The 25,189-nt window shown below is 42.6% G+C and overlaps 3 protein-coding genes across 13 annotated transcripts in view; all 3 read right to left on the bottom strand.

Annotated features, from left to right (window-relative positions):
• Positions 1–15,234, bottom strand: part of LOC126992594 (peroxidase-like protein 3) — a 26,312-nt gene extending 11,078 nt beyond the window's left edge. For 4 of the 7 annotated variants that reach the window (XM_050851400.1, XM_050851401.1, XM_050851403.1 and 1 more), the window contains exons 1-5: positions 15,181–15,234; positions 14,378–14,564; positions 13,525–13,687; positions 12,873–13,018; positions 8,107–8,366 (exon numbers count right to left, since the gene is read on the bottom strand). In XM_050851400.1, coding sequence (XP_050707357.1) covers positions 8,107–8,348 — 242 coding nt within the window. In that variant the 5' untranslated portion in view covers positions 8,349–8,366; positions 12,873–13,018; positions 13,525–13,687; positions 14,378–14,564; positions 15,181–15,234. Of the gene's footprint in view, positions 1–7,710; positions 7,741–8,104; positions 8,367–12,872; positions 13,019–13,524; positions 13,688–14,377; positions 14,565–15,180 lie in introns of those variants that run through there. The other 3 variants (XM_050851404.1, XM_050851405.1, XM_050851407.1) reach the window with 3 other exon arrangements.
• LOC126992595 (neogenin-like) lies at positions 15,234–25,189 on the bottom strand. 5 transcript variants are annotated; one of them, XR_007746659.1, is made up of 6 exons: positions 25,066–25,189; positions 24,539–24,644; positions 24,098–24,256; positions 22,707–22,912; positions 21,695–21,953; positions 15,234–15,315 (listed from the first exon to the last, which is right to left on the bottom strand). XR_007746659.1 is itself a non-coding variant. In XM_050851410.1 (5 exons), exons 4-5 carry the CDS (start codon positions 22,902–22,904, stop codon positions 21,786–21,788), a joined length of 366 nt encoding a protein of 121 aa, XP_050707367.1. In that variant the 5' UTR covers positions 22,905–22,912; positions 24,098–24,276; positions 24,539–24,644; positions 25,066–25,189; the 3' UTR covers positions 21,571–21,785. The 5 variants fall into 5 exon arrangements, 4 of the variants coding, with proteins under 4 accessions (XP_050707368.1, XP_050707367.1, XP_050707365.1 ...); XM_050851410.1 differs by lacking the exon at positions 15,234–15,315 and having other exon boundaries at positions 21,571–21,953; positions 24,098–24,276; XM_050851408.1 differs by lacking the exon at positions 15,234–15,315 and having other exon boundaries at positions 21,571–21,953.
• On the bottom strand, positions 15,259–17,291 carry LOC126992592 (uncharacterized). The gene is made up of 3 exons (XM_050851398.1): positions 16,589–17,291; positions 16,143–16,252; positions 15,259–15,315 (listed from the first exon to the last, which is right to left on the bottom strand). The coding sequence occupies exons 1-3, from the start codon at positions 17,289–17,291 to the stop codon at positions 15,259–15,261; spliced, it is 870 nt and encodes a 289-aa protein (XP_050707355.1).

Genomic DNA, 25,189 nt, shown 5'->3' with positions numbered 1-25,189 from the left:
CACACACACACACACACACACACACAAAACCTCCCCCCCCTACACACACACACACACACAAAACCTCCCCCCCCTACACACACACAAAAAAAAAAAATAAATAAATAAATAAATAAATAAAGTTAAGATCACAGAAGGCGGCTGAGGATATTTTGTACAGAACAACTAAATTAAAGGAAACAGAAGATTGCAAGGATATATACATAAAGAAAAATATAAATGAAGAAGAAAGAAGGAAATGGAACGAACTACTAGCAGAGGCGAAGGAGAAGAATAATGAAAGATCTGTGGAAGAAAAGGAGATATTTTTTTGGAGAATAGTAGGGGACCGAGGCAGAAAGTGGTACACAAGAGAGAGGATAAAGAAGAACCAAAGTTAGAAAAGATAGATAAGAGTAAATGTTTAAGAGTGATGTATACAAATGTAGATGGATTAATAACTAGTAAATTGGAACTGCAAGATTTCATAAAGGAGAAAGAACCAATGATCGTATGCTTAACGGAAACCAAACTGAACGAAGCTATTAATTAGAGATAAATAAAAACTATGATATATGGAGGAAAGATAGAATGGGCAAAGGGGGAGGTGGAGTGATGATAATGACAAAAAAGGAGTTAACAGTGAAAGTGGTAGAATACGGTGAAGGTAAAGCTGAAATTGCGAAAGTAAATGTGGAAACCAAAAACAAGGAAAGGTTGACAATTATAACCGCATATGTACCACCCAGAACAAACTCATGGTGTAAGGAAGAGCACGACACTGTGATCAATGACACTATACGGAGTTTAAGCAAAATGCTAAAGGAAGACAAAAAGTTATGCTAGTTGGTGACTTCAATTGTAAAGAGATTGACTGGGAGACATTCGAGAGTAATAGTGGAGATAACGCATGGGGAGATAGATTCCTAAGATTGATGATGGAGAATCTTATGATACAAAGAGTGAATGAACATACAAGATATAGAAGTGACGATGAACCAGCAAGACTGGACCTAGTACTAACAAAAGGAATATACATCAAGGATGAACTAAGGTATGGATGTCCACTGGGCAAGAGTGATCATGTAACCATAGAGATTGATACAGAAGTGGAGGTTACTAAAGAGGACGAATCCTACAAATCAAACAGGCTAAACTATATTAAGACAGACATGGAAAACCTTCGGAAGTTTTACAAGAAAGTGGAATGGGATGAGTTACTGAGAAAAAATAAAGTACAAGAAAAGTATGATATCTTTATGGAAGCCTATAACACTGGTGTCAAAAAATATGTACCCGTATATAGACCCAAAGTTAAGGGTAGGAAGGACTGGTTTAATGCCAAATGTGCAAACGCAAAAGAAAAAAGGGACAAAGCATGGAAAAGACTAAAAAGAAGGAAGAATCAAAGAAACAAAGAAGACTTCAGAATGGCGAGAAATGAATATGTGAAAATAAGGCAAGAAGAAGAAAAGGGATCTGAGAAGGAGATTGTGGAAAAATGCAAAGAACAGCCCAAGTTGTTTTATAGATTTATAAATGGGAAGACTAAACCGAAAGAAACAATAGAAAGACTGAGAGACGGGAATGTGGAAGTCAATGACCCTAAAGGTATGGCAGAGTTATTAAATAGAAAATTCCAGCAAGTCTTTACCAAAGAAACAATCTTTATTGCGCCACAAGAGAATAAAATAGAAGTTCATATGGAAGAGATTATGGTAAACAAAGAAGAGATCCATAAATTACTGGGAGAACTAGAAGAGGGAAAAGCAGTAGGACCGGATGGAGTTTCTGGGTATATTTTAAAAAATGTAGAGATGAATTAATTGTTCCAATATACGACATCATTAGATGCTCAGTAGCAACAGGTACGGTGCCCAATGAGTGGAGAAGGGCTGAAGTGGTCCCCATATATAAAAGTGGAAGGAAAGATGAACCTTCAAACTACAGACCCATATCCCTGACAAGTGTTTTGTGCAAAATATGTGAGAAAATAATAAAGAAGCAGTGGACTAAATTTCTAGAAGAGCATAAGTTAATTACCAGCAAACAATATGGATTTCAAAAGGGCCGATCATGTGTTACAAACTTACTCAGTTTTTACTCAAGAGTGACAGACAGAATTCAGGAAAGGGATGGATGGGTTGATTGTATTTATCTAGATTTGAAAAAGGCCTTTGACAAAGTTCCACATACAAGACTATTATGGAAACTGGAAAATAAAGGAGGATTGAAAGGAAATATGAAAAAAATGGATGGCAAGCTACCTAATGGGAAGGAGATGAGAACTGTGGTCAAGGACATAAAATCAGAATGGAGAAATGTAGAAAGTGGAGTACCACAGGGTTCAGTATTAGCACCGATAATCTTCCTGGTATATGTAAATGACATGGCTGAAGGAGTTAATAGCTACATAAACCTGTTTGCTGACGACGCTAAATTACAAAAACATATAAGAAACAAAGAAGATTGTGAAATATTGCAAGAAGACCTATACAAAATTTGGAAATGGAGTATGGATTGGGAGATGGAATTTAATGTGAAAAAATGTCATGTTATGGAAATGGGTAAAAGTGAAACAAGACCAATCTGGATATACAAAATGGGAAATGGTGAAACATTAAAAAGTGCATGAAGAGAGAGACCTGGGAGTAGTGATGAGGGATGATAATCAACCAGAGAGTCATATAAATCGGATCTTTAGAGACACATATAACTTGGTGAGAAATATTGGAGTAGCATTTAGCTACATGGACAAGGACATGATGAGAAGGCTAATCACTACCATGATTAGACCAAAATTAGAATATGCAGAGGTAGTGTGGTCCCCCCATAAGAAGAAGCATATAAAGAAACTAGAAAGAATACAGAGGATGGCATCAAAAATGGTCCCAGAGTTGGAGGGATTAATATACGAGGAAAGATTAAAGGAAATGAACTTAACAACACTGGAACAAAGAAGAGAAAGGGAGACCTAATCCAAATTTATAAATTATTAAACAAAATAGATGAAGTAGATAATGAAGAACTGCTACTAACAGAAGGAAACATAAGCAGAAATACAAGAGGACACAGTAAAAAATTGAGAAAGGGGAGATGCTTGAGAGACACAAAGAAGTATAGCTTCCCGCAAAGAAATGTAGAGGTTTGGAACAGTCTGAGCGAGGATATAGTATCAGCGAGGAGTGTGCAAAGCTTTAAAGATAAGTTGGATAAATGCAGACACGGAGACGGGACCACACGAGCATAATGCCCAGGCCCTGTAAAACTACAACTAGGTAAATACAACTAGGTAAATACACACACACACACCTTTTTTTTGAAAATGCAAATTGGAGTGGGCTGTACAAAGCCAAAAGTACCCAAGACAAGTGGGAGGAGTTTTTAAAGCTGTACAAAGAAGCCGAGAATAGATATGTCCCTGAGGTAACCAAAAAGGATGTTGGTAAAAAGGAGAGGTTTAACAAAAGATGCGAGGCAGCTAGAAAAAGAAAGGAGGAAGCCTGGAAGGGATGGAGGAGACGAAGAAGAATCAACGCGTGGAACAATTTCAAACAAGCAAGGAATGAATATACAAAGATTAGAAGAGAAGAAAAACGGAAATATGAAAAAGATATAATCGATAAATGCAAAGACCAACCTAAATTATTTTATAGACATGTGAACGGCAAATTAAAGAATAGAGAAACAATCAATAAACTGAAATTGGATGGAACTACATATGAAGCCCCAGCAGAGATGGCAGAAGTGATGAACAACTGCTTTCATAGAGTTTTCACAAAGGAAGACGAATTCGTACAACCACCGGGCCAGGAAAGAGGAAGGGTTATGCAGGAGATACAGTTAACGGTGCAGGAGGTCAAGGAAAGCTTGAACAAGCTGGATGTAAGAAAGGCGACAGGGCCGGATGAAGTATCAGGGTGGATCCTGAAAGAATGTAGTGAGCAACTTGCAGAGAAACTGCACTCCATAATGAGCACCTCGCTGAGTGAAGGAAGGGTACCACAAGATTGGAAGAGAGCAAACATAGTACCAATTTATAAAGGAGGAGAGAGAGAGGACCCATTAAATTACAGACCGGTATCACTCACTAGTGTGGTTGCGAAGATATGTGAGAGGTTAGTTAAAAACAGGTGGTCGGATTTTTGGGTAAGTGAGAGAATTATCTCAGATTGCCAGTTTGGATTCAGGAGGGAGATCGTGTGTCACCAACTTGTTGTGTTACTACTCAAGGGTGACAGATTTAATGCAAGAGAGAGACGGCTGGGGGGATGGAGTGTACCTGGATTTGAAAAAGACATTTGACAAAGTACCGCACAGAAGACTAATTTGGAAAATTAAAAATAGGGGTGGAGTTGGTCATGGACTGATTAAGTGGCTGGAGGACTTCCTAACTAACAGGGAAATGAGGACAATAATCAAGGACAAGGTATCCAACTGGTGCCCAGTGAGGAGTGGGGTCACACAAGGTTTGGTGCTGGCACCAATAATGTTTGCTGTTTATATAAATGATATGGTGGAAGGAGTGACCAGCCATGTGAGATTGTTTGCAGATTATGCAAAGCTATTGAGACGAGTCAGTGATGTGAAAGACTGTGAGGCATTGCAGAGGAACCTGGACAAAATATGGGAGTGGAGTGGTACATGGCAGATGGAATTCAACCTTGGGAAATGTAAAAAAATAGAGTTTGGTAGGAGTGGTAGAAGATGTGAATATGATTATAAGATGGGAAGTGAGATAATATGCAGAGGAATGGAAGAAAAAGATTTGGGAGTGACTATCTCTGAGAACATGTCACCAGAGAAACACATCAACAGGATAACGGGACAAACTATGAATTTGCTGAAGAACATAAGGACGGCATTTGTGTATTTGGACGAAGAGATGATGAAGAAAATAATAGTTACAATGATAAGGCCAAGGCTGGAGTATGCAGCAGTGGTCTGGTCTCCTCATGAAAAGAAGAACATAAGAAAGCTGGAAAGAGTACAGAGAATGGCAACTAAGATAACATAAGAACATAAGAACATTGGAGTCTGCAAGAGGCCGGTAGGCCTGTACGAGGCAGCTCCTCTGAACCTAAGCTCCTGTGTAGCTCCGTGTATCTAACCCCACCTAATAATCACTGTCCATGAATTTATCCAATCTATTTTTTAATGTGACAGTTGTATTGGCACTTATAACATGACTGCTAAGTCTATTCCACTCATCCACCACCCTGTTTGTAAACCAATTTTTGCCTATGTCCCTGTTGAATCTGAATTTATCCAGTTTAAACCCATTACTTCGTGTCCTACCCAATTTTCTTACCTACAAAACCTTATGAATGTCTCCCTTATTAAAGCCCTTCATCCATTTATAAACCTCGATCATGTCTCCACGCACCCTTCGCCTTTCTAGAGAATGCAAGTTTAACTGTTTGAGTCTTTCCTCGTATGGCAAGTTTCTCAACCCCTGAATCATCTTAGTCATCCTCCTCTGCACCGATTCTAATATTTTGATATCCATTCTATAGTAGGGTGACCAGAACTGAACCACATAGTCAAGATGAGGTCTAACTAATGCTAAATATAGTTTGAGGAAGACTTGGGGCTTCTGTTGCTTACGCTCCTTGAAATTAATCCCAGCACCCTATTTGCTCGATTTCTAGTTTGAATGCATTGTGCCCTTGGATGGAGATCAGAGATAGTACCAGAACTTAAGGATCGGACTTACGAGGAGAGACTCAATAGCATGGGGCTCACAACCCTGGAGAGAAGAAGAGAAAGAGGAGACCTGATAGCGGTGTACAGGGTGGCGAGCTGGGTGGAGAATCTGGACAGAGAGGACCTGTGTGTGTGGAGTGAGAGAGAAACGAGAGGACATGGAAAGGAGTTGAGGGCGACCACGTGTAGGCGAGATGTGAAAAAGTTTAGCTTCCTAAACAGAAGCATTGAGGTGTGGAATGGACTGGAGGAGGAGGTGGTTTGTGCAAGAAACATTCATGATTTTAGGAAAAGTTGGATAGGAGCGGATATGGAGACGGGACAGCGCGAGCTCCTTTCCCGTATGTCACAACTAGGTAAATACAACTAGGTGGACACACACACACACACACACACACACACACACACACACACACACACACACACACACACACACACCGCTCCGGTAGCTCAATCGGTAGAGCGCTGCACTGCAAGTCTTCACGGCCAAACAGGCGGCGGTTCGAGCCCCGCTCAGGCCAGATTCTTTCCGTTGACTAGGAGTGGTTACTGTCCCCCCTTGAGCAAGGGGGATGGGTTGTGTGGTGTGTGAGGTCTTGGCAGTACCCAGAGATCGACAATAATGAGCACTTACTCACGTTGGGAGGGTACCTGCTGGCGAAAGCCAGTCCAACTCGTGATCAGGCCGTGGTGAATTACACACACACACACACACACACACACACACACACACACACACACACACACACACACACACACACACACTTTAAGGCACTCTGAATAGGGGCCCCAAAACCCCCTCCAGGCTGCCGGCACTTCCCTTGAGGCTCTGGAACAAGCACTGCAGACAGACAGACACACACACCTCACCCTTGGGACCTAAGATGACCTCCACAAACACGTGACATGACCCTCACAAACCTAACAGGACTAGTTTTTTTTATATACTTGATACTTATATTTTACCTGAAATGACACACAAACACCAATAATGTTCATAATATATATAAATGATATGCCAAAGGGTATAAAAAGTTATATGAGCCTTTTTGCAGACGATGCAAAATTAATAAGGAAAGTGTAGATGGAGGAAGACTGTGAAGAACTGCAAAAAGACCTGGACGGAGTGTATAGAAGGAGCCAGTTATGGGAGATGGAATTTAATGCAAACAAATGCCATGTTATGGAAATGGGGAAAAGTATAAAAAGACCAAGGAAGACATACAGGACGGGAGAAGAAAATTTAAAGTTAGCACATGAAGAAAAAAGATTTGGGAGTAACAATGCAAGACACACCATCCCCAGAAAAGCACATAAACAAGTTATTTGGAGAAACCTACAGGATAATGTAAAATATAAGGGTTGGATTATAGACTTTTTAACGGAGAGAAATGAGAACAGTAATCAGGAACAATAAATCAAGCTGGGCGGAAGTGACCAGTGGAGTCCTCCAAGGATCGGTGCTGGCTCCGATTATGTTTGCAATATATATAATTGACATGACAGAAGGGGTGACAAGCTATATGAATATGTTTGCTGATGATGCTAAACTAATGAGGAGGGTGGCTAATGAAGAAGACTGTGTAGCCTTGAGTCAGGATTTCGATAGAATAAGCGAATGGTCACGCAAATGGGAAATGACATTCAATACAGAGAACTGTAGTGTGATGGAGTTTGGTAAGAGCAGTAGACGGATATTGGGGAACTACTCTCTGAGTAATGAAAGAATCATGAAAAAAACAGAAGAATAAGGATCTGGGAGTGACAATAACAGACAAGTTATCCTTTGGGAAGCATATAAATTGGATAACTGGGGAAACATACAATCTTCTTAGAAACATAAAAGCAGTATTTACATATCTAGACGAAGAGACGGTGAAGAAACTAATAACATCGGTGATACGTCCAAGACTGGAATATGCAGCGTTAGTGTGGTCACCTACATTGAAGAAAGAAATTAGAAAGTTGGAAAGAATACAGAGAGCAGCGACCAAACTACCGGAAACTTTGAGAGAACACACTTACCCCCCGGTCTCACAGACGCCGAATCACAAAAAAATCGTAGCACCTCATGAGACAGCGTTTTACCCGAATCACTACGAAAATTTGTTTATCTTTTCATCTCGAGGCGTTCGGTCGACCTCGAGGGCATATTCCCCGAAGTACACCGAATTATTTCCCGAAGTGCTACGACGTACTACAATATGCTACGATGTACTATGATTTCACCCTGATTTTCTCCCGAAGTACGCCGAGTTTTGGAGCCGAAGTACTACGAAGTATCACGAACCACACCAACTGTCCCGATTTGTAAGTACGAAGTACTACAATGTACGACGAACTACACCGATAACTCCGGATCTACTACGAGTTTCAAATCTCCTCCAAGAATTTGCTCCCGATTTTGAGCAAAAGACACACCCCAGCATCATCACGACCAGGTTGGGGCTCTGTGTCCAAGTGGATTGGTGACGCAAGAGGGCTGGAGGAGGGGGTGTCTCCCCGGTAGCAGACGATGACCTCTTCTTGGATCGTCCCTTCACTTTCTTGGCAGGTTGTTCTTGAGTGTCTTCTTGTTGCTCATCATCATCAGGAGAGGCAGCAGCGGCAGCAGAAGACCTTTTCTTCTTGTCTTGTCCCTTCTCGTCCTTTTTTGGTTCCATTGTGATGTGACGCGACTCCTGCAAATTGGAAAAGACTGATTGATGTGCAAAATGCTTGCCTTTTAATACTCTTCCCAAATTCGTAATAGGGTAAGGTGGGGTAAGTTGCCCCCCTTAAGAGAGATTGCCTGTTGTAGCCACATTTTTTGCAATAGAATTAAAAAAAAAAAGATCTGTTGAAAGCTTAGGCTAAGGCCTATCTATGGTATATATCATATCCACTCATTATGATTTACACCTTTCTATAATGACAATTTAAAAAAAATAATAAGGGGGCTTCTTACCCTGCATGTGGGGTAAAACGCCCACTGGGTAGGCCTTCTACCCCACTCTGGCTTACAATAATAAAACTCACAGAAACATAAGGAAAATAGTTTTTTCACTTTATAAAAATATGATATGTATTCCCTTTTTGAAAACTATACCCTATAAATCTCTCTTGATGTGAAATATAGGAACACAGTCATATTTGTGTCTCCTAATGAACAGAATGTAAAACTAAACAATTAATTAATTTTCCAAAAGGTATCCCCTTCTTTTAGACTAGTAATATTAGACAGCTTCCCTTTCTTCTGAATTTTTGTAACAAAAGGAACATCTACTTTCATGAAAAATATATGGAACTAAATATTCAATTAATTTGATAAAATATGTCCTTTCTGTTGAATATTGATATCTGAAACAGTTAAAAACACCAACTTCCTTATAGTCTCAAACTCAAAAGTGTTCACTTATGGATGCCTTTCAAAAACTTAAACAAATTATATTTAAAGCAATACTGTAATGCCTAATCAGACTGGCAGTTTTGACATACGTACAGATCTAGGCCTACTCCAATTGTACATTCCGCATGTACTCATACCTTTATACATGTCCCGAGGGAGACAAGATCTTTCTTTCGAATTCTTTTAAGAAGATTCGGAGAAAAGCATCAGAAAGGTGGGACACCTTTGAATTAGTGCAAGTCATCTGTGAAATTGATAGAAGGAAATGCACCTTTATTGTGGTGTATCGACCTCCGGATACAAGAGCAGAGGTCTTTATTGATGAATTTCGCACATTTTTGGAGTCTGTGGATATGGTGAGTGCAAATGTGTTCATCCGTGGTGACTTTAATCTATGGATTGATGATCCTGAAAATTCTTCTGCCATGGCCTTCATTGAGATGATGGACAGCTTCAACCTGATTAATAAAGTGAACGAGATGACTTCTTTAGGGGGTCATGTGCTAGACTTGGTTTTCAGCGATATAGACGGTGATCTAGTGCAAGGGGTGTGTGTTGATGAAATATGTTGTATGTCCCCGGTGCATAAATTGGTAACCTTTGAAATTTCATACGTGAGGGAAGCAGTGCAGAGAAAAAAGATTACGTTCAGATTGCGAAAGAATTTTCAACCAGAAATACTGATTAACTCTGTAATACAGGAAATTAATATTAATTGTCGTGAAATCTGTGAACATGGCTCGGTGTTACGTGGAAATTGTGCTACCTGCCTGGTTAAGCTATATAATGGTTTAGCTAAAGATGAGTATAACAGCCTCTGTCCTCTGAGTGAAAAGGAGATAGTGTTGAGAGATCATGCACCTTGGTTTAATGTGGAAATACTGTGGGCAAAAAGAGAGAAGAAAAAAGAAAGACTGTGGCTTATGCAAAAAACAGATGAGGCAAGAAGAGCATACCAGGAGGCGAGAAACAAAGAAAATCGGCTTGTGATAAAACGGAAAAGAGAATACTATCGGAATAAGGTTGTGGAGGCAGGGCCGAACATCAATAAATTATATAAGGTGCTTGACAGTTTGAGTGGAAACAGAAAGGTTAACAAGCTTCCGGATGGTTTCTCGGATGAAGTGCTGGCAAATAAGTTTTTAGACTTTTTTGACACGAAAATTGAGAAAGTTATCATGAACTTTAGAGGCGACCGCGGTTACCATGGATCCGCTGTGGAAACTCCAGTCCCTGAAATAAAGTTAACAGGCTTTCAACAAGTGGATGTGGCTGTGGTGAAAACTATCATACACAGGTGAACCTGACGTACTGTGATGGTGATTCCTTGCCGATAAGTGACATCATTAAGAGTGGAAACTTTAGTGATTTCTTAAATATTATGACTGTGATGGTTAACACTAGTATCGAAAACAAGACTTTCCCTGAGAGTGAGAAAGCGGCGATCGTGAAACCTATCGTTAAAGGTAAACCGGACCCACAGTGTTTAGTTCCTCTAGACCAGTATCCAACTTGACGATTCTATCTAGGATACTTGAAAACGTGATCTTAAATCAGCTAATGGAGCATTTGCTGGTGGTGCAGGCTTTACCGGATAATGAATCTGCCTACAAGAGGCTTTACTCAACTGAAACTACTCTCTGTTTGGTGGTAAACAACTTGCTTGTGCTTATGGATGAAGGGAAGTGTGGTGTTCTGATTTTGTTAGACTTGAGTGCTGCGTTTGACACGGTGGAGCACAGTCTATTGCTTCGGGATTGTAAGAATATTGGAATTGAGCGTGGCGCGCTGGATTATCTGAGGAGTTACCTTGAGAACAGAACTTACTGTGTGCAAATAGGTAAATCGTTCTCCACTCATAAACTTTTGCAAAGAGTAGTCCCCGAGAGAAGTGTACTGGGTCCAATTTTATTGTGTTTATACTATTGGTCTTTCACATTTGCTAAGAAGGCATGAAGTTGACTTTAAACTGTATGCTGATGAAACACAGTTCTATTTGTCGCTGAGTGATGTGGAAAACACTGAAGATAAGCTGAGCAGAATTATGGATGATGTCGGGAAATGGATGAATTCTAAGCAACTGAAGCTGAATGAGGATAAAACTGAATGTTTGATTGTGGGGAAGAACAAGGATCTCAGGAGGCTAGATGTTTCCACTCTTCGGATAAAAGATGACACTAGGACTGTAAAAAAGTCAGTCAAAGATTTAGGTGTGATACTTGACTGCACTCTATCATTCAAAGAACAGATCAGTCAGGTGGTGAGAACGGCAGGCTACCATCTCAGAAATATTGCATTTGTCAAGAAATACCTGGATGATAAGACCATGAAGATGCTTATATATATATATATATATATATATATATATATATATATATATATATATATATATATATATATATATATATATATATATATATATATATATATATATATATATATATATATATATATATATATATATATATATATATATATATATATATATATATATATATATATATATATATAATCATGTAAATAGAAAGCTGGATTATTGTAACTCACTTTATTATGGCCTTCATAAATATCTGCTGAAGAAACTACAACTTGTTATGAACAGAGCTGCAAGGCTAACAAAGGGTCTGGTGAGAGAATAACACCTGCACTCATAGACTTGCATTGGCTGCCCATCAAGGCAAGGCTAACAAAGGGTCTGGTGAGAGAATAACACCTGCACTTACAGACTTGCATTGGCTGTCCATTAAGGCAAGGCTAACAAAGGGTCTGCCCCCCCGTGAGAGAATAACACCTGCACTCACAGACTTGCATTGGCTGCCCATCAAGGCACGCATAGTCTACAAAATATTTGTCTTGACTTATCAAGCAATGCGATTTGGTAAACCTGGATATTTGAGAAATATTCTACAGGATTTTCATTTGGACACCACCATGTCACTGAGACACAGTGCAGAACAGTATAGACTCTATGAGCCCAGGGTCAACCTGGAACTGGGTTTCAGAGCATTTGAGAAGAGTGACCCGTGGCTCTTGGATCAGTTATGTGTAAGCATGGTGGTGCAGAGAGAGTGACAAGAGAAAGGGCATTGCAAGGAAGAAGGGTGGTAGGGTCTTTGAGACAAATCATGAATGGCAGAAGTGTGAGCATGGAGGTAAAGAGGGATTTGAGAAATACAATAATAGTACCAACCCTCACATATGCAAGAGAAACGAGGGCCTGGAATGAAAGTCAGAGGTCTAGAGTGCAGGCAGTGGAAATGAGTTATTTGAGAAGTGCTTGTGGTGTGAGTAGAATGGATGGAATGAGTAATGAAAGTGTGTACGAGAGTTTTGGAATGTGTCACGGGGGTGAAGGGAAGAAGCGTGGAGTGGTGGAAGAAGTGAAGCGACAGACTTTAAAGTGGTTTGGCCACATGGAGCAAATGAAGGAGAGTAAGATGACCAGAAGGGTGTATGTGAGTGAGATAGAGGGAGGGAATGCTAGAGGACGACCTCCAGTGAAATGGAGGGATAGGGTGCAAGAGTACGTTAGGGAGAGGGGGGAAAGATCTTTGAGAAACTTTGAGCAGGCAAGGAGGGAGTGTCTGGATAGAGATAGATGGAAACTCTGTAATGTGTGATGACTCTCATACTGGAGTGTCTGTGGGTTGTGTAAGGTTGTGTGTGGCGTCACTGGCACACTACAACGCAGCAGTGACTGGCAACAAAACACCAGCAACCAAATATTACAAAAAATACCACACAAATGACAGGACTCCCATGAGCTGCACACTGTTCACTGACTGACAAAGACACCCACCTGTGTGCTGGATGATGGAGGCGTGGTTGGGGGAGTTGCTGCGCTCACCCTTGTCAAAGTTCTTCAGCTCCAAGTGGCCGTGATGGATCCACAGGTCTGGAGGCTGGACGCCAGGCTTGTTGCTCTCACTGCAGCTGCCGCCAAGACTGCAAGGAAGTGATGCATCTTACTAGCTGCTAAATACTACTGAGTGCTGCTGCTGTACTGCAGGGCTGTCCAGAGGGAGATGGAAGGGCACATGCAATCTTCAAAACAGGATGGATGTTAAAGGTATGAGGTTTGAGTTCAACAAAGCATATTTGAATTAATTTAAAGAAATAGCTCCCAGCCAGCACACTGCAAGCAATCACAAGTTAGAAACACGTGTTAGCTGCTCCACCAAGAGACACAGATATCACAAACAGAGGTCACTTGTTACCCTGCAACTATGTATAGCACAAAATGAAAGTCCATCTTGAACATTTCCTATGAACAAGTTTACCTTTCTTTTTCTTTTCTAATCTTGGCAAACTTAAGTCTTTGTGGACTATGCCCTGCAGCCTTGTTCTCCATATTACAAAGTGAATAAAAAGTTCCTGCAGTCAGTGTAAAGGATTGCTGAAATGAGTCATGGGATGAAACACACCAACAAGAAACTGTCCTGCCACCTTACACAATGCTTGGCCTGGGCTCCGCCTTGACCCGCGGCAGTACAGTGTGGTGGCCAAGAAGGCCCCCAGCTGGTCATGGCTCCTGCCACGCCAGCGATCACCAGCACAATCAGGCCTCTCGCTCCACACACCAGCCAGGGGGCTCACCAATGCTCTTGTCAACAGCTGGAACACAGGAGCAGATGTATAATATATTTAACATTGGCTTAATCAATCAGTCAATCAATGGGGGCCTCTGCCAGCCTGCCTCACCTAAACTATGACACCATTCTTGGGGGTTCCTCTGTGCAGGTCCCCATGCAGGCACCTTCCCCATACCATGTACCTCCCAGCAGGATCCATCAACCTGCTCTAACCCAACTTTCTGGGCACACTCTTTACTAAGGATTGTCTCTTACATAAACAACCTGGTAAGCAGGGTTTACCCACATGCCCACAGAGCCAGAAGTGGCATTCACAGAGCATGCAGGTAATGGGCCTCAGGTCAGCCTCAGGGAGGGAGTGCTCCATGATGAGGGACAGTATGGTGGGACACAACATGTGCATAACTGGGAGAACAGTGACTGATGCACCACAACACACAGCATGCAGGTAATGGGCCTCAAGTCAGCCTCAGGGAGGGAGTGCTCCATGATGAGGGACAGTATGGTGGGACACAACATGTGCATAACTGGGAGAACAGTGACTGATGCACCACAACACACAGCATGCAGGTAATGGGCCTCAAGTCAGCCTCAGGGAGGGAGTGCTCCATGATGAGGGACAGTGTGGTGGGACACAACATGTGCATAACTGGGAGAACAGTGACTGATGCACCACAGCAATGACGGCTCCCTAAGACTAACACTTCCTTACCTGGAAGTCGTGAAGCTTTCCACGGAGGAGAATGGACCAAAACCTTTGACATTGTGAGAGTGCATCTTGTGCAAATACTTCCTTGAAGGCGTCAGTCCATGGACGGTGAGGGTGAGCCAGTCCCCCGTCACTTCCCCCATCACCCAGTCACCGACAGTTTGGTCCGTGGTGAGGAATATCACGTAGCCTGGAACAAACAAAATTACTCTCTCAATAATCTTTTTTTAACCGTGTACCAGTGACAGGCGAAATTTGTGGCTTTACCGTGAAGCAGCGACGGGCCTAAATAGATGATGCATAAACTGATCACAAATGCATTGATATATATTATAAAATGGCTTGCCTGAGTGATGATTTTCTCTCTCTCTCTCTCTTTTTTTTACGTCGCGGCCTATTGCGCCGGTAGGCTTCTTCCCGGTGGGTCCTGATGGTCGGCCCAAGGCAGTGCTTAGAGTGGCCTTTCAGAAACATGATCCCTGCAGCTACTGGGTTAAGTGCTGCCCATAGCTCCAGTAGGCTCTTTGGAGGGGCCTCTTGGATGACCCCAGCCCGGTAGTGGCTCAGGCAAATTGTATTTATAGTGGCTGACAAGATGTATGGTTCTTGCTTCCTGCCTGGCCCACGCTGCCCACCACCATGACCTAAGTCACTGTTTATTTACTATATATCCAGGTCTTTTCCACGTCAGTGAAGGTGTGTTCCCTTAACTATGTAGTCTAGTACATCACTGTGGTTTGGCACACTGACTCTTTTTTTATTTTTATATAATTTGAAGATGCCATCCTGGTAACCCATCAGCTCACCTGTGATCCTCCCATTGTTCCGCTGCAGCGGCTGCCGGGTGAAGGTGGTGGTGGACTGGCCAGGGAGGGCCAGGACGGTCAGGCCACCAGCAGGGTGTTGGAGGCCACCAGGCTATAGGGGGACTCACGCCAAACCTGATGGGGAGAAGTGTGTGGGAAAAAGTGTGATTTTGGCACACCAAAACTTCAAAGTTCCCCCATCATGCATTTTATATATATATATATATATATATATATATATATATATATATATATATATATATATATATATATATATATATATATATATATATATATATATATATATATATATATATATATATATATATATATATGTCTGGTTAAACGTGATAGTCAGTTCAATGTTAACTATTTTCTTTAGAAAATTCTCTTTCTCTCGGATAATAGTCCTATTCTCTTTTGTCAATTTGGTGATGACTTCACCGTAAGTGGTCATCTTTGTATCCAGATCGCGATTTCGGGTTTCTTAACCCTTCTTCAGTGGCTTGAAGTGTTCGGTGGAGGAGTAGTTTTCTGCTCGCTGGTGGAGAGAGAATGGCTGGTGCACGCCGGGTGCCCGGTATTTAAGGCGTGTCGTCTCCCTCCCCGTGTTGCGCACCGGCTGCTGATTGGTTAGGCTGGTGCGCAGCACTCCTGCGCATACTCGGGAGAGCCTGTAGATCTAGGGCCTGCTTGTTTAAGTTGGGCTCCATTTCTTTTATGTTGAGGGCTTCTAGAATCGGGAGGCGTCGTTCGTCGGGGCATCTTGCGATTATGTCTGTGTTTTCTTCTAAAATTTTCCTTGTTAGCACTGTATTGTGTTTCTGTAGTAGGTGTTGGCGCGGCGCTCCGGATGTCAGGTGGTAGCTCATTCGCCTGCTCAGCTTCATCGTTGTCATGCCGATGTAGGTTGAGGGGAGGGCTTCGCAGATCCCTCGTTTACAAATAAACCTATAAACGACATGCGACTCCTGTGTAGGCGTCTTTTCTTCTTGGGGGCTGTTTCTCATAATTAGGTGGCTTGTTTTCTTGCTCTTGTAGTATATGACGATGTTCAGTTTCTTCTCGGGATCTGTTGGTGTGACGTTTCTTCTTATGATTTGTTTCATTATTCTGTCATCTTCTTTATACGCAGTAGAGAAGTGTGATTTGTAATAAATATTGATGTTATTTTTCTCCTCGGTTGTGTTGCTGGTTGCAGCGTGCCATTGATCCATTATTTTCCTGGTTTGCCTGTAGATGTCTGCTTTGTCAAAACCGTTGTTGAGTAGTACCTGGGTAGACCGATCTATTTCATGGTGGACTTGCTGCCAGTTACTACAGTGGGTGAGTGCTCTCCGGATGTAGGCCCCTATGGTGGAGTCTTTGTAGCGTTTGGGGCACTCGCTCCTTCCATTGAGACAGTGACCTGGGTTAGTAGCCTTCACGTAGACAGCAGTGTTGAAGGCGTCTTGATCTTGCTTGACGAGGATATCCAGGAAAGGCATGGATCCGTTGGTGCTATGCTCGATGGTGAAGTTTAATCCGGATAATTCTTGAAGGAGTCTTCTGAGATGTTCGGTGTCCTCGGTGCTAGTGGTTTTGACGAAAATGTCGTCGATGTAGCGGCAGTATATGTCAGGTATCTTGGTGGTCTTAAAGGCTTCTTCCTCTATGCACCCCGTGAAGAAATTCGCCATCAGGACTCCCAGCGGGGAGCCCATGGCGACACCATCCACTTGTTGGTACTTGTTACCTCTAGGGCAGGTGAATGTTGCCTCTTTTGTGCAGCACTCAAGAAGGCTGCGTAGCGTTGGCTCAGGGATGTCTAGGCTCGGGGTGTCGTCATTATGATAAACTCGTTGCAAGATGTATTCGATGGTTCGGTCGATAGGGACGTTCGTAAATAATGATTCCACATCCAGAGAAGCGATGTTTCCCTTCGTGTTGTTTGACTTGAGGATGTCAAGGAAGTCAGCTGCTGAGGTCAGGCTGTAGGTGGATGGTACATAAGGTGTCGTAGCACACAGCCTCTTCGCGATGGTGTAGGTTGGCGTGGGGATTTGCGATATGATGGGCCTTAGTTTGTTTCCAGGCTTGTGTATCTTCACGTTGCCGTAGCAGTATCCCATTTTATATTCTCCAGAAAGCTTGTTGAACTTGATGGTGTTGCTTGCAATGTTACTGGTAGAAATCAGCTTGTTTAGTTTCTTTTTCAAACTTTTTGTGGGTCCTTTGTTATCTTGGTGAACTTGGTTTCGTCCTTCAGGATGTCGTCCATTTTATCCATGTATTCAGAGGTGTTCATTATGACGTATGATGCAGACTTGTCGGCTTTTCTTACAGTGATGTTATGGTCTGCTTTAAGTTGCTTAGCGGCTTCAATGTGTCGTTCTTCTACGATCTTGCTTTTGCAGTTTCCTCTTGATTTGGATGCTTCTGACGACTTCTTGCTGGAATGTTGGCTGCACAGTAACTTCACCTCGCCTGGCTAGGTTTGCGATGTCGTCGAGTAGAATCACATTCTACTCTTTTTTGGTGTTTCCTCGGCTTTGTCATGACATGGCAGTTGAGACCGAAGTTTAGTAGTTCCTCTTGATCAGGTGTCAGGGTCTTGTCTGATAAATTAATGCAACCCTTGATGGGCCGGGTTTGTTTGAGCTCGCCTCCATTAAGGTTGATCAGCTTCCTCTGGTTAGATCTTGTGGTGGAGCTGTGGTGTTGGTCAATTATATTCTTCAACATGGAGTCTATGGTATCTTTAAGCGTTGCACTAATGTTTGCTTTGTTCCACCTTTCTTCAGTTTCCCGGAATTTGGTGCGGAGTTCTGGTAGTTTACTCTGCAGTTCTTGAATCCTCCTCTTCAAGCAGCTTTTTCTTTCTTCGTCGCTCGGTCTCTGACGGCGTCTCTTGCTGGGATTAACTGCCCCATCACTGGGAATATTGAGGGTATATATGGGCAGGAGATTTTCTCTTAAACATGTCTGGTTAAACGTGATAGTCAGTTCAATGTTAACTATTTTCTTTAGAAAATTCTCTTTCTCTCGGATAATAGTCCTATTCTCTTTTGTCAATTTGGTGATGACTTCACCGTAAGTGGTCATCTTTGTATCCAGATCGCGATTTCGGGTTTCTTAACCCTTCTTCAGTGGCTTGAAGTGTTCGGTGGAGGAGTAGTTTTCTGCTCGCTGGTGGAGAGAGAATGGCTGGTGCACGCCGGGTGCCCGGTATTTAAGGCGTGTTGCTGCTTGAAGAGGAGGATTCAAGAACTGCAGAGTAAACTACCAGAACTCCGCACCAAATTCCGGGAAACTGAAGAAAGGTAGAACAAAGCAAACATTAGTGCAACGCTTAAAGATACCATAGACTCCATGTTGAAGAATATAATTGACCAACACCGCAGCTCCACCACAAGATCTAACCAGAGGAAGCTGATCAACCTTAATGGAGGCGAGCTCAAACAAACCCGGCCCATCAAGGGTTACATTAATTTATCAGACAAGACCCTGACACCTGATCAAGAGGAACTACTAAACTTCGGTCTCAACTGCCATGTCATGACAAAGCCGAGGAAACACCAAAAAAGAGTAGAATGTGAGATTCTACTCGACGACATCGCAAACCTAGCCAGGCGAGGTGAAGTTACTGTGCAGCCAACATTCCAGCAAGAAGTCGTCGCAGAAGCATCCAAATCAAGAGGAAACTGCAAAAGCAAGATCGTAGAAGAACGACACATTGAAGCCGCTAAGCAACTTAAAGCAGACCATAACATCACTGTAAGAAAAGCCGACAAGTCTGCATCATACGTCATAATGAACACCTCTGAATACATGGATAAAATGGACGACATCCTGAAGGACGAAACCAAGTTCACCAAGATAACAAAGGACCCCACAGAAAGTTTGAAAAGAAACTAAACAAGCTGATTTCTACCAGTAACATTGCAAGCAACACCATCAAGTTCAACAAGCTTTCTGGAGAATATAAATGGGATACTGCTACGGCAACGTGAAGATACACAAGCCTGGAAACAAACTAAGGCCCATCATATCGCAAATCCCCACGCCAACCTACACCATAGCGAAGAGGCTGTGAGCTACGCTGACACCTTATGTACCATCCACCACAGCCTGACCTCAGCAGCTGACTTGACATCCTCAAGTCAAACAACACGAAGGGAAACATCGCTTCTCTGGATGTGGAATCATTATTTACGAACGTCCCTATCGACCGAACCATCGAATACATCTTGCAACGAGTTTATCATAATGACGACACCCCGAGCCTAGACATCCCTGAGCCAACGCTACGCAGCCTTCTTGAGTGCTGCACAAAAGAGGCACCATTCACCTGCCCTAGAGGTAACAAGTATCAACAAGTGGATGGAGTCGCCATGGGCTCCCCGCTGGGAGTCCTGATGGCGAACTTCTTCATGGGCTGCATAGAGGAAGAAGCCTTTAAGACCACCAAGAGACCTGATATATACTGCCGCCACATCGACGACATTTTCATCAAAACCACAAGCACCGAGGACGCCGAACATCTCAGAAGACTCCTTCAAGAATTATCCGGATTAAACTTCACCATCGAGCATAGCACCAACGGATCCATGCCTTTCCTGGATATCCTCGTCAAAAAAGATCAAGACGCCTTCAACACTGCTGTCTACGTGAAGGCTACTAACCCAGGTCACTGTCTCAATGGAAGGAGCGAGTGCCCCAAACGCTACAAAGACTCCACCATAGGGGCCTACATCCGGAGAGCACTCACCCACTGTAGTAACTGGCAGCAAGTCCACCATGAAATAGATCGGTCTACCCAGGTACTACTCAACAACGGTTTTGACAAAGCAGACATCTACAGGCAAACCAGGAAAATAATGGATCAATGGCACGCTGCAACCAGCAACACAACCGAGGAGAAAAATAACATCAATATTTATTACAAATCACACTTCTCTACTGCGTATAAAGAAGATGAAAGAATAATGAAACAAATCATAAGAAGAAACGTCACACCAACAGATCCCGAGAAGAAACTGAACATCGTCATATACTACAAGAGCAAGAAAACAAGCCACCTAATTATGAGAAACAGCCCCCAAGAAGAAAAGACGCCTACACAGGAGTCGCATGTCGTTTATAGGTTTATTTGTAAACGAGGGATCTGCGAAGCCCTCCCCTCAACCTACATCGGCATGACAACGATGAAGCTGAGCAGGCGAATGAGCTACCACCTGACATCCGGAGCCCCGCGCCAACACCTACTACAGAAGCACAATACAGTGCTAACAAGGAAAATTTTAGAAGAAAACACAGACATAATCGCAAGATGCCCTGACGAACGACGCCTCCTGATTCTAGAAGCCTCAACATAAAAGAAATGGAGCCCAACTTAAACAAGCAGGCCCTAGATCTACAGGCTCTCCCGAGTATGCGCAGGAGTGCTGCGCACCAGCCTAACCAATCAGCAGCCGGTGCGCAACACGGGGAGGGAGACGACACGCCTTAAATACCGGGCACCCGGCGTGCACCAGCCATTCTCTCTCCACCAGCGAACAGAAAACTACCTCCACCGAACACTTGAAGCCACTGAAGAAGGGTTAAGAAACCCGAAATCGCGATCTGGATACAAAGATGACCACTTACGGTGAAGTCATCACCAAATTGACAAAAGAGAATAGGACTATTATCCGAGAGAAAGAGAATTTTCTAAAGAAAATAGTTAACATTGAACTGACTATCACGTTTAACCAGACATGTTTAAGAGAAAATCTCCTGCCCATATATACCCTCAATATATATATATATATATATATATATATATATATATATATATATATATATTTATTTATATATGTATATATATATATATATATATATATATATATATATATCCTGGTGAGTGATTCAAAAGTTTTCATAGGTTACTTTAAGTTTAAGTTTAGGCCTGTAAGTCTGAGCACAGTCAAGGATCCAGATACATACTTGTTCAGTACTTGTTTGTAGTTGGTACAGGAGCAGGTTTAGGACAGATAGAGTTGCCTGAAGTTGTCATTTTCATGACAAAATATTATATTATTACCATACAGAAGAATATCTACTTCTATTCTGTTACGGTTTGGTTGCAAACCTTGGTTGCTATTATGATACATTGCCGGCCAAGTTAGTAAAGACTAAAGGAGGCTGATTTTTTACCTAGTAAAAAACATGTCAAGTTGGCAACATTAGCGCAGGAGGATATAATAATGTAGGAATCCTTTTTTTATACTTTGAAGAGAATAAATGAATCATTGCACATGAATAGGTTGTTTTACTTTATCATCTTTGGAGCACATCATTTAACCTATGGAATACTTTTACTCAGAAAAAATACAAATAAAATCAATGATTTAATCATTTGATTAAATCAATTTGATTAAATAATTGCCAACCCTGCTGTGCTGTTTCTAATACCATTATGTAAGGTTCATTTTTAAGTATTTGCAAAAGGTCAATGAAAAAATCAATATCTCAAACACTAATAATAGCTCACCCTATGAGTCATAATTTCTCTGTGCCTCATCACAGCAAGGATTCAGCTGTGCAGGATTTCCTTGAGAAGTGTTGCAGGACTGAGTGAATATTTACTGAAAGAAGAACGAAGGCTTCCAGCACTGTGGTCTCACCCTGATGGTCTTCACAGCAAACTCACACACTGTTGATGGCTTGAGGCTGTCAATGAGGCAGGTCACATCCGTGGCGTTGACGTAGCGGCTGGAGGATGAGGACGAGAAGGTGGTGCAGCTGTTGTACTGCAGGAGTCAAAGGTCAGTATTAACAGGGAGTCAGGTACAAGGACGGAGGGAAAACATAAGAAAGGTCACTGGATGAAGGACTGGCTTGTGAAATGAGACATGAATGACAGGAGGATAGGAAGGGTGTGAGGGAGTGCTTGCAGGAAAAGAGGATGTAAGTGAAGGATAAGGATGTATGAGGGAGGATATGAGGTGTATAAGGGACTGTTTGCAGGAAAAGAGGATGCATGAGTTATGGATAAGGATGTGTGAGGTGGACGTGAGGTGAATAAGGAGTTTGCTGGGACGAGAGTATGAGTAAGTAATGGACAAGGATATAGAGAGGAAGATATGAGGTGAATGAGGGGCTGTTTGTAGGAGGAGAAGGATGCAAGTTACGAATAAGGATGTGGAGAGGTGGATATGAGGCGAATAAGGAGTGTGCAGGGAAACAAGAATGTGTAAGTGGTGAATAAGTTCCTTGACAAATGACTAACTTTTCCGCTGCTGTGTTGATGCAAGTGGCAAGTCGTGACACAGTGCACAAAGAACATGAGATAAAACATATATTTTCCAGCTGATGACTGCCCTCCCTGAAGCAGCCCAGCAACACTACCCAAAACTGACCTCTTTGACCTCCCATTCTTCATGCTTGTGTTTGGAACGGCATCTAGTGGCCTTTTAATTGTTGTTTAATTTGTTTACCTTGAGTTGCCTCCCTTGAAAAAAAAATAATAATAATAATAATAAATAAATAAATAAATAAATCACCTGGTTCTGGCTCAGCATGGTGTCTGCCCACTGCAGCACCACGGTGAAGGGCGTCAGCACCACGGCCTTCACCCACACCGCCGGGTCCAGCGTGGGTGCCACCACCTCCTCCTCCTCTGGCTGGGTGTGGACTTGCTGGTACACCGGTTGCCCGTCACCCACGTTGTTGAAGGCTCGCAGGCTTATCACAAACTCCATGTTGGGTTCTGAGGAGATGGAGAACTTGTTATGGACCTAATCGTAACAATACAACAATTTTTTCACGACCCTTAACCCGTCCGCTGTGATTGGCACGGATTTTGCCTTCACTGGTAGCCTGGTAACATAGTCCCAGGTCTTTCTCTCTCTGTCTGTGGTGGATAGTGGAGTGTTTCCCATGTGGTATTGGTGTGCTGGATATCCCCTCCCAAGGTGCAGGACTACACTTTTCTTCACTGAACTGTAGCCACGGACACTTTTTGTTCCATTCCTGTAGCTTGGCGAGGTCTGCTGCTAGGAAATCCGCAGTCAAGGGGTTAAACTGGGCAGAACAGATAACAAATAAGATAGACTAACAGACAACAGGTAGAAAGACAGATAACAGGCCACAGATAACCAATGAATAACCTGACTAACATTATGACCACCCAGGAAATATCTGAGAGTTCAGGGCAGACAGAGGAATGAGCCTGAACGATGATGAGTCTGAAAATGGCAACTCAGAATACCACCTCCTTTCCATCAATAATTGCTCTCATGGTCCAGGGTCTTCACAATATGGAGAGCTAACTTTATGATGGTGTGTAAATACTTTTCTGTGTGTGTTTGTGTGTGTGTGTGTGTGTGTGTGTGTGTGTGTGTGTGAAATGTTAACAGACTCAATAAATGTTTAACTATGATCTACTTAGCAAGATCTCTACCTTCACTTTACTTTGCTTAAATGAAAACTTGTTATGGACTCCATCATCATTTTTTTTGGGGGGGGTGAATGTAATGTTAACTCCAGACTCAATAAATGGTTAACTATGATATCATTTAACCCATTGACTGTGGATTTCCTACCAGAAGACCTCACCAAGCTATAAAAATGGATCAAAATGTTTCTACTAAAATTCAGTGAAGAAAAATGTAAAGTCCTGCACCTTGGGAGGGGATATCCAGCACACCAATACCACATGGGAAACACTCCACTGTCCACCAGAGAGGCAGAGAAAGGTTACCAGACTAACAGTGAAGGCAAATCCGTGCCAATCGCATTTGACAGGCTAACAAAATCTTTACCTTCTCTTGGCTCAACACAAATGTAGAAGTGGCTAATTCAAAATCCCTGTCTTGTGGAGAATCACACTGCAGGTCTGCATACTACTAGGCCAGAAAATGGAAAATTAGTCACAAATGATCATCTTACACACCCAGCTTATCAATGATGTAACCGTGCTGCTTGCTGTCCACGATCTTGGAGTAGATGTCCGCCACGCCTTGGTCCCAGGCAATGGTGTAGCCGCACAGCAGCACATTGTGCTGTGCGGGGGGCTGCCAACACACCCTGATGTGGTCAGTCAGCGCCACGGCTGTAATGGACCACAAGACACTGCAGATAACACAGTGACTCCACCATCATGATCACTATGTAGGTTTTATCATGGCTTCCAAACATGAATATTTTGTACCATGAAAACAAAATTATACAAATGTATTGTACCTGTAAGTTATCCTAAATTCTATGCACAACACATATATTAGGTTTATACTGTTTGTTGGGAATTAAGAATGTAAGTGATGGATAAGGAGGTAGGAGGGACAATTTGAAGGGGACAGAGGATGTAAATCACAACACTGAGGGAAACACTCACCCTTCAGACCAACTGGCTTGTCTGGGACCCTGTTTTCATGGAGGTCATTGGTGAGGTCCCCGCCAGGGTGGACTGAGTGTATGGGCAGTGCCGATGACCGTGAGTGCTGCAAGATGGAAATGGAAAATGAAAATGAGGAGCTGTTAGCATATTCTCAACATGGAAAAATTCCACTTACATTAAAATTTACTCTGTTGAAATGAAATGGGAAAAGTATATTTGTCCCTTTGAATGTGCATTTCCTAGCAGAAGACCTCATCAAGCTACAGGAGGAACAAAAGTGGCTACAATTCAATGAAGAAAATGTAGTCCTGCACCTTGGGAGAGGATATCCAGCACACCAATACCACATGGGAAACACTCCACTATCCACCACAGAGACAGAGAAAGACATGAAACTATATATATGAAACTAGGCTAACAGTGAAATCCAAACCCGTGCCAACCGCAGCGGACGGGTTAACCCAAACTACCTGCCCCGTCCACGGACCCCCATAGGGCACGGAGGGTAGACGACCGGGGCTTACATGTCAACGCCTACACGCCCCGCCACGGCACCGCTACAAGGCCGGGAGCACGAGGATAACAAGGGAAGCACGGAGCACTGCGTCCCTTCCCCTCTCCCCCGCGCGAGGTAAACAAACACTGAAC

Source organism: Eriocheir sinensis, unplaced genomic scaffold (genome assembly GCF_024679095.1).
Source record: "Eriocheir sinensis breed Jianghai 21 unplaced genomic scaffold, ASM2467909v1 Scaffold493, whole genome shotgun sequence".
Taxonomy (NCBI): Eukaryota; Metazoa; Arthropoda; class Malacostraca; order Decapoda; family Varunidae; genus Eriocheir; species Eriocheir sinensis.
This window is presented reverse-complemented; position numbering and strand designations above follow the sequence as displayed.